At 39.9% G+C, this 8874-nt stretch overlaps 1 protein-coding gene across 2 annotated transcripts; it reads right to left on the reverse strand.

Annotated features, from left to right (window-relative positions):
- Positions 1 to 637: 637 nt before the first annotated feature.
- ARGLU1 (arginine and glutamate rich 1) lies at positions 638 to 8488 on the reverse strand. Of its 2 annotated transcripts, none has more exons than XM_083168657.1 (4): positions 8049 to 8488; positions 6731 to 6953; positions 3570 to 3653; positions 638 to 1994 (listed from the first exon to the last, which is right to left on the reverse strand). In XM_083168657.1, exons 1-4 carry the CDS (start codon positions 8363 to 8365, stop codon positions 1830 to 1832), a joined length of 789 nt encoding a protein of 262 aa, XP_083024783.1. In that variant the 5' UTR covers positions 8366 to 8488; the 3' UTR covers positions 638 to 1829. The 2 variants fall into 2 exon arrangements, with proteins under 2 accessions (XP_083024783.1, XP_083024782.1); XM_083168656.1 differs by having other exon boundaries at positions 6731 to 6956; positions 8049 to 8486.
- Positions 8489 to 8874: the final 386 nt, after the last annotated feature.

The following is an 8874-nucleotide window of genomic DNA, read 5'->3' on the forward strand; positions in this document are numbered from 1 at the left end:
TACAGAATGTAACAAAGAAAGAGCACTTACCCATATATAATTAAACGTTATAAAATGCTTAATAAAATGTGTCGTTTCATTTCTACTTGTGTTAGCTCTACATATAAAATCACCACAGATTCACTGGCATCTGATAGTTCAGCACCTAATCTGGATCCATCAGCTAGCGGGGGAAGTTAGGCTGCGGGAAGGCTTAAAGGGGCAGTCGCCCTGCAGGGATGATCGTAAAATGCAGAGTAGAGGTAGGCTGCGAAACGGGGGTGGGTGGGTTGGGTAGGAGTGTTTTGAATGCTTGCTGTTCCCACTGATAAACCAGCAAAACAGCGTGCAGGATTTTTGGTGGAGTTCCTGTATATATATATTCATGTACATGTTAAAAGAAAAAAGTATTTAAGAAAAAACAAAACAATTAATTCTGTGCAAGGTACCAAAACCGTTTGTATTTAATAATGAATTAGGAACTCCCACGATATACATCTCTCAGACACTTGTTACAAAGAGTGAAAACGCAACAATAATTTTGTGCACATTGTTTCCAGTTTTGAATTTCATTGAAAGCAGAACCTTCTTTTTTTTTTTTATCTATTAACCACTCTTTCCTTATCAAACTAAGGGAAATAAAACTTGGCAGATGCAAAAAAAAAAAAAAAAAAGTTTATTTTACAGGTTTTCAGGGTAAGAACACTTCAAATAAATCTCTTCTGCAGAAATGAAATCAAAAACACAACCTAGTTTCCTGCATGAACGAAAACACATGTACGGCAGTATTGTGAGAGAAAATGTATTTGTTGAACATTTGCATTGATGGGTCCTGTATTTTATAGCTTCAGCAATGTCTGCTCTTCATTTTTAAAACATTTGTTAGGCTCAAAAATGCAGTTTCTATTGAAGATGATGAATTTCCTTGATTGCTACTGCATGCATTTTTAGGTTATAATTAGAAAGTGTTAGGTATTCAGGCATTTGAGTCAGTTAAGCCAAACAGCTGTTTAAACATGATATTGCAGCTGTAACATTGTTCTCCATCAGCTTAAAGTTACATTCACAAAACAGCAAGCTTGATATAAAACTGCACTGGGTGTGCACTTCGTAAAAATGCTGAATGGATGAATGAACAGGTCTTCATACCAATAGTACCTTTAAAATATTCACAACATACATGAGGCATTTAAGACTTTATTCAGCAAATTGATGTATTTACACTGTGGAAAATCTGGTTGGGTTGCATCAATAGTTAATAACAATTTTGTACTGACAATACTGAGAGAGACTTCTAAAAGGAATCTTTTGACTATATGTATCCTTACCTGTACCCGGACATCAAGTGCAAGTGGAACAGCATCATGGGGACACTGATTTTACAATACACTACAACGGTCCAACAATACTGTGGCTATTTTTATGGATGCAAACACCAGTCATGGTATTGTAAAAGTTCATTAGAGCAAATAGCATTTTACGGTGAAAAAGTATCAGGATAGTTAAAACCTGATCGGATCATTAGAACAATATAAGGGGACAGATGCCCATTTTACATTCTCAACATGTTATGAGACAATTTGTAAAATTGATATAATGATCTGATAAGGGTTTAACGGATTTGACAAAAAAAAAAAAAATTTTTATATATAAAATAAAAATTTAACAAAACGTTACGGAATTTAGAGCACAGCCCCTTTGAAAAATGATATTCCAGACCATAAAAAAAAAAAAAAAAAAAAATTGAAACAAAGTAAAATAAAAACAAAAAAAAATAAAATAAAAAAAACACTTCAACATGAAGCTACCATACATAGTCTTGATTAGTTAGGAAGTTGTTCATAAGCAATTCAATCTGGGCTTTTTAATGAGAAAGATAATTTCGGTCTGGACTTCCCCTTGCCCAATATAATTTTTTGCTCTTCTTTTTGTTGCCTTTGTCTCTCTTGTTCTAATTTCATCCTTTCCTCATGTATTTTTCTTTGCTGTTCCACAATTTTCAATTGCTCCTCAGCCTGTGGTTAAAAAAATAAAAAAAAGTCAATAAAAAAGTAGTTTCTAAAAAGGAAATAGGCTTATCAAACCAGAAACTGCAAAAGTGAATATGCTTTTCTACAGCTGGTCCTATGGAGACAATACCACACAGAAAATGCAAGATGAACGGTGTGTACCATATAATTGAATACACAAAAAAGAATAATCCTATATAACTAGTCAATGGAGCCACTACATTCAATCAGCATGATCGTGGAAAACTGGAAATGGTATTGTGCGCTGGGAGCGGTACGTGTGCATTGAATGCTTTCTGGTAATAGTTATGATTGGGGTGACAGATGTATCAGAAAACTACTGTCTGCATAAACTAATGCTGCGTTCTCATTGCCGCCCCTGAAAAATCCCGGGTTTTTGTTCCCGTTTATCTCAGCTCTACAGACCCCATTCATACTGCACCTTAGATCTGGGAAATTCCCATGTCTGACCCATTCACACTGCTTCCCCTGGTATGCCTGCCATCAAGTGTGTGGCATCTAAGAGCAGCTTTGATTGGCTGTTTAAAAAGCAGATTGAAGCAATGCAATGAACTTGCTTTTTTGCATTTTGTGAGAAAAACCCGGGTCTAGCCTGTTCACACTGCCATACACCCGTGTATAACCCAGGGAAAACCCTGCAAAAAAACCCGTGTGTAATTCCCGGTGTATTTCACAAAGACCCTTTCACACAGACAGGACACAGGAAATTATTGCTTGCCCTGGCAAAAACCAGAGTTTTTGCAGCAGCGAGAACAGGGTATGATTGGCTCAACACACTGAGGCAGGCAAACAATTCACACTGCTCCTACTAAACAACCACATAGCCTGCCATTACCACTATACACATAACTAGTTATTGTATGTGCTTCCCAGCTGTTGCACACCTGGAAACGTAACAGTTAACAAATGTGTGCCAGATACTGCTTATGATTAAATTTGAGATTTTTTTTTACAATAATCACATGTGAAACTCAATTCTAAAGTGAGCAACACAATTCTCAATCCCCCCCCCCCCCCCCCCAACTCCCACTGCAGTCAGCACTGGAGTATATAGCTTATGATTTTAAGTGGTTTGGAGGAGACTAACTTAAACAAAACCTTACTTTATGCTATCATAGCAGCAAAAAGCGTAAAAAATAATACTGAATTTCAATTTACAAAAAAGTTCTGATAATGGGTCCAAGGACTAGATTGAAGCAGCACAGATGTCCGTTATAACAAAACCTCTGTTGGAATCCAGCAGTCTGCAGATTTTCCATAACATAGGAGACAAGTCAGTTATACAAGCTGTGGTACCACACATATGCAAGACCTTATTAGTAAGACAAAACAAGCCAGCTTCTCTAGTATAAAATGACATGTCTTCAGACAGTAAACTGTTTTCACTTAATGGAATATAGTAACATATCAGAAATCTCAAGTATACGTGACAAAGATGCAGGTCTGATAGCATCATGTTTAAAATGTGGATTACTAGCTCATCAAGAAAGGATAAACAAATCATAGGCTTAGAACAGAGGTACAATCTCTGCCCAGGGCAATACAGAACATAAAACTTACCAGTTTAGCTTGTGCATCAGCAATTTTACGGTTATTTTCTTCAAGTATTCGCTCCAGTTCCTCCCGCTTTGCCCTTTCTTCTTCCTAAATGGAGGATACAGTCAAATGTTAGAAAATTGCAGTGCCCAATGTGCTCATCTTCCTCTAAAGTGCCTCAATTCCATTTGGGACTTAAGGGGCAGCGCTAAAGCCACCATATTCTTTCAATAAAACATCAAACAGTGAAGTCACTCCACACATTTCTTACCGCTAACTTCAGCTCAACCCTCCCAATCCAAAACACCAATCAATTAAACCCTCCCTAGACTCTCCTAACAATGTCATTTTTTTTTTTTATTCAAGTCAGACAATCAATAAGGACATTTAGAAAACTGGATAAGTGTATACGAAAATTATAAAAGATAACGAAAACATAAAAATAAAGGGAATTCTCTCGCCAAAAATGTATACCTACGTATTATTTACCTATACTCCTTTAATCAGCATTAAAAGTTGAATATTTACTGTCTTGTCCAGTGTCCTGCAGAGTGTGCTCCTCAGCTGCCATACGCGCCAGCTTCCTCTTTAAAATGATTTGTACTGTTAGCTTGGCAACACCTGCCATCAGCAGCTCAACCAATTTTAAGAAACATACAAGGAAGGCTGAGCTGAGGAATGCAGATGTTTATTGTAAGAGGGAACAAAAATATGTAATTTATCATTCCTAAGGCAAACAATTCATAACAAACATACATTTTATTATTAGTTAAATGCAATCCATGTCTGAGGCTCTGGGGAAACTTAACAGTGTAATTTGCAATGCTTTGCCAGTTTAAAGGTGCATTCAAATTATTATTATTTTTAAAGTAACTTTATTGCAGCTTTTCTAGGACGTGCTTCATTCAATTTAATGCATTAGTATTTTGTGAATTCCAAATGCGGCGCAGGAGTTTTCTAGACTGCAACGGATAACGGACTCCATTTCAGATATATATTTTTAGTGGGAACGCACCTTTAAAATTACATTTGGTTTGGATGGTTCTTAATCCTGTGGATAGGAAACATTGCCAATTGCAAAAACACTTTTAAGTGAATGCAAATAATCAGTAAAGGATATTTTAAAAGAATGTTGCAAAAATATGTATCATGGACAAAGAAACAAAGGATTACATAGCGCAGAGTAAAAGGCTACTGACCACACTTAAATAGAAGGGAAATAAAGATCAAAAATTATGGCAGTAGCATGCCCTTTCCTACACTGAAAGTAGAGCCAATTTAAAGGGAAGTGTGTGTGTGTGTGTGTGTGTGTGTGGGGGGGGTGATGTATTAGTTGCCTAGTTAGTTGAAGCATCTGAATCACTGAAAAGAATCCCTCTGGACCTTACTGCTAAAATCACCAATACTGTGATGACTGAATCAAGACATTAAACAAGTGCAATCAATTTCACTTGCAGAGAAGTACGCCCATTGGCTGGACCCAGATTCCACACAGCCTTTCTGACAGCACCTCACATACCATCTACTCACTACAAGTCTAGGCCAGTGGTTCCCAACCCTGGTCCTCAAGTACCCCCAACAGTGCACGTTTTCCAGGTCTCCATACAGAATCACATGCAAAATAATCAGCTCCACCTGTGGATCTTTTAAAATGTGACTGAATAATGACCTGCTGGGTGACCTGGAAAACGTGCACTGTTGGGGGTACTTGAGGACCAGGATTGGGAACCACTGGTCTAGGCCATGTTGATATGGGAGAATTTATGATCCATTTAATTAAAACTAAAAGCCAGAATGAGCTCTTAATAAGCTGTATAAATGTCTATCTATTCATTAAAAAAAAAAAAAAACTTTGAAAAGTTAGGCCCAGTAAGTAATTGTTATGCTCTAATTTGCATTTTAAATTATCATAATTGTTGCAAATTAGAAGCACAGAAATCATGTTCAACTATCCCCGAGTCACTGGTACTCCAATGTTTTATTATTGAGCTTGCACTGTCATAATTACATTGACATTTAACCCTTCTATAAGATACAACTTTAAAACAATTACAAAGTTAAGCTGTGCACACACAATGAGATTTTGGCTATATAGTCAAAATCCCATAGCAAGTCATTCAAAATCGCAGTATTCCGACGCATGTGATCCCAATACGCAGCCCCTCTGCGTCAGTATTGCATGGCTAAATAGACTAATTAGTCTATCTTAACTATGTCACCTGTAGAATGTATTTGGCCTAGGGCCAAATAGCAAGATAGTGTAAATGCAGTAAGTCAAAATCGGAAAGTAAAAAATGTCCATTAGCCTGAATCTCACCGTGTGTACACATCAAGATCAGATGTACAAGGACTGACCCTTAAAATAATTGTATTTTCTTCATCTTAAAATTGCGGCAGCCGGTCAAACTAGCCACCCTATGGTTATTAAAGGATTCTTAAGTAGCTATAAATGAAGAAAACAATAGCTATCAGTAGCCAATTACTGCCTTCTATGGACACTTCCTGCATGTGTTCCACCTGTTGGAAAGCAATATTTTAACTTTAGATGATGACAACTCGATATCGTGAAAGAACTCTATGGAGGAAGAAAGGATGTTATAACTAGGTACTCAAGAATCGTTAATGATGATCTGGACATACAAGGGGGAGAAAAACAATTGTTATTTTGAGGGTAATAAGCACAATAAAAGGGTTAGTGCTTATATTAAATGGAAAAACAAAAAAATCCTCAAGCTGGAAATAAGCTGTTCAAGCAGCCAACAAGTTAGTTAGCCCCTTGCCAGTTTACTATAGCATTATATGGCCAAATGGTTCATTAGTTTAAATGGGGGTGGTACCTCAGCTGTAAACAGCTACAATTTTAAGAATGTATTATTTTGAGTAGACTGAAATGATCAAAAACCACAGCCATGGCAAAAGTTTCAAGAGCATTTCTCACAGATATATAAAAAACCTAAATGGTATTTTTGAGGAATAAAAGCAGGTATAAATCAGTAGATTGTGGTCCACTTTGATGCCAAAAGTAACCAGATCGGTATAGTTTTGATGTTCTGCAAACAAAAAAATTTAGTAACTGACCCAAAATGCAGCAAGAAACATGTACTAGTAATTAAACAAAGAAGAAAAAAAAAAGTAAGAAAGTTTTGCCATGGACTGTCACTACTTTCCAAACGACCGAGCGTTACCTCTCTGGCTTTTTGTGCAGCTAATTCAGCCTGCCTCTGTCGCTCGAGTTCTTCGAGCAACTGCTTTTCCATGATGCGCTTCGCTTCCTCAACCCTTCGTAGCACTTCTCGCTCTATTTCATCTTTCCGTTTCTCCAACTCTTCCTCCACACGTTTGGCAACCAGCTCTTCCACACGCCGTGCTGTTTCCTCCTCAATGAGCTTTTCTTCAATTTCTTGCTGCCTACTGAATAAAGTACAAATGAAAAATTACAAATATTTGAAAACATTTAATACAAACTGCTTAACACAATCAGCACATTTTATAAGGTCGATGCGTATCTCAGCCGACCACAGTACTGATATCATAGCTGCATGACTTATCTATACCCCAATATGATAACCTAGCAAGTGACCCCGCGCCTGGATCACATGCGATATATCCTATGCAGCCCTTTTGCATATGATTTATCACCCTGTGGATTGGAATTGGAGACAAAACACAAAGGATTTGCCACTTTTAACCAGATTTGTTGACCTGATCCATCAAAAAGGCCCAAAACGTACAAGTCGGTGGCCAGTTTTCCTCATCACTTTTACCTGCACATGGTTGTCAGTAGACTTGCTCAAATGACACGCAGTACAGCAGATAGGACAACCAACTGAAAACAGCTAGGAGGTACACACTAAGCAATATAGATGATAGAGCTTTCCAATCAGTATCAGAACAATGTTTCGTCCAATAGATCGCCTGATTTGCAGGCGGCCTCAATCGACAGTAATGCCAACAGGAAGTTCATTAGGGCTGTAATGTATGTTTGTATGTAATGTATGTAATGTATGGCTGTAAGGATGTTGGCACAAGCAAGACCTTGATTGGTCACAAATAAATGTTAGCCCCAATCCTTTCACTAGCAGAAGGGTCGATTGGGTGACCACAATGCCCCCCTCAGTGTGTGTGATGCACGGTTGTGGTACAAGGGTAAACCGCTCACTATATGGAATTTTATTTGCACACATGTTGGGTTCAAGCATGGAGGAATTTGTACTCCATGCCTGCAGGTAGTGACACACATGTAACTTTGCACATACAGGGGCCAGGCTGGGAGAGCAGCTCTGCAAAAGGCTTAGTGGGGTGCACACTGCAATATGGAAGAGATGTCTGAGGATCCCTGCCGCCAGTGCACCATGACTACGTGTCCTGGCACTCATAGCTAGGCCCCAGGAGCTGCTCCCTGCAGCCATATGCTTCGAGCCCTGTTTCTCCTAATGTCCGCACTAGGGAGAGGGGCAGCACAGGTTACCCCCGGGCGATACATGCGGGTCCCCCCACACTCACATCCGCCGCTGGCGCTCGTACTCAATCTTTTTCTCCTCATCCTCCCGCTTTTGCTTCTCGTCCAGGCTGCTCCTCTTGCTCAGGTTGCGCCCGAATATATCGATGCGGTCAGGCGGGGTCATCACTCTCTCCCTGCGAGCAGCAGTGTTGGAGCGCGACCGTGACCGGGACTCCCGCCTCCTGTTCCGCTTGCTCTCCCGGGACTTCGAGCGCTTCCTTACCCGCTCCTTCTCCCGGGAGCGGCTTCGCTTCTTATTGTGCTTGCCGCTTTTCACATGCTTGGAACGGGATGAGCTGCGACTGCGTGAGCGGCCCATCACCCGGCGAGGTCTGTGGCACGGCCCGGCTGCCTGCGGACGGATTATTCAGCTATCGGCCTGGAAGAGGACAAGATGGCGGCGGATCCAGCCCTGCGCCACTCACCGCGAGGCCCACAATGCCGCGCGAGGCAGGGGACAACGCATGCGCGTCCAGACCCAGAATGCAGCGCGCGCGGGCACAGTTCCCAGAAGCCGGGGAGGGCGCGCATGCGCAAAGGTCTACGGCTGACACTGACGGCAGCGCAGTGGTAGCATAGCATTAGCAAGTAGTCCAGACATGAGGCTGCTCTGCTGCTGCATTGTGGGACTGTAGTGACAGTATTACTTGGGGGCTTATTCATTTCTGTGTGCTTTCTTTAACAAGGCATCTACCATTTTATAACAAGTAGTTGATAATACTTAGATAACAGCTCAATTATATATTGCAGAAGCATAATCACCCATTTAGAATGGTTTGATAATATTTCCAACGAGAGTCCATAATTTTAACTTATACAGAAATGTAT

Source organism: Crinia signifera, chromosome 2, assembly GCF_055691185.1.
Source record: "Crinia signifera chromosome 2, ASM5569118v1, whole genome shotgun sequence".
In the NCBI taxonomy this organism is placed as follows: Eukaryota; Metazoa; Chordata; class Amphibia; order Anura; family Myobatrachidae; genus Crinia; species Crinia signifera.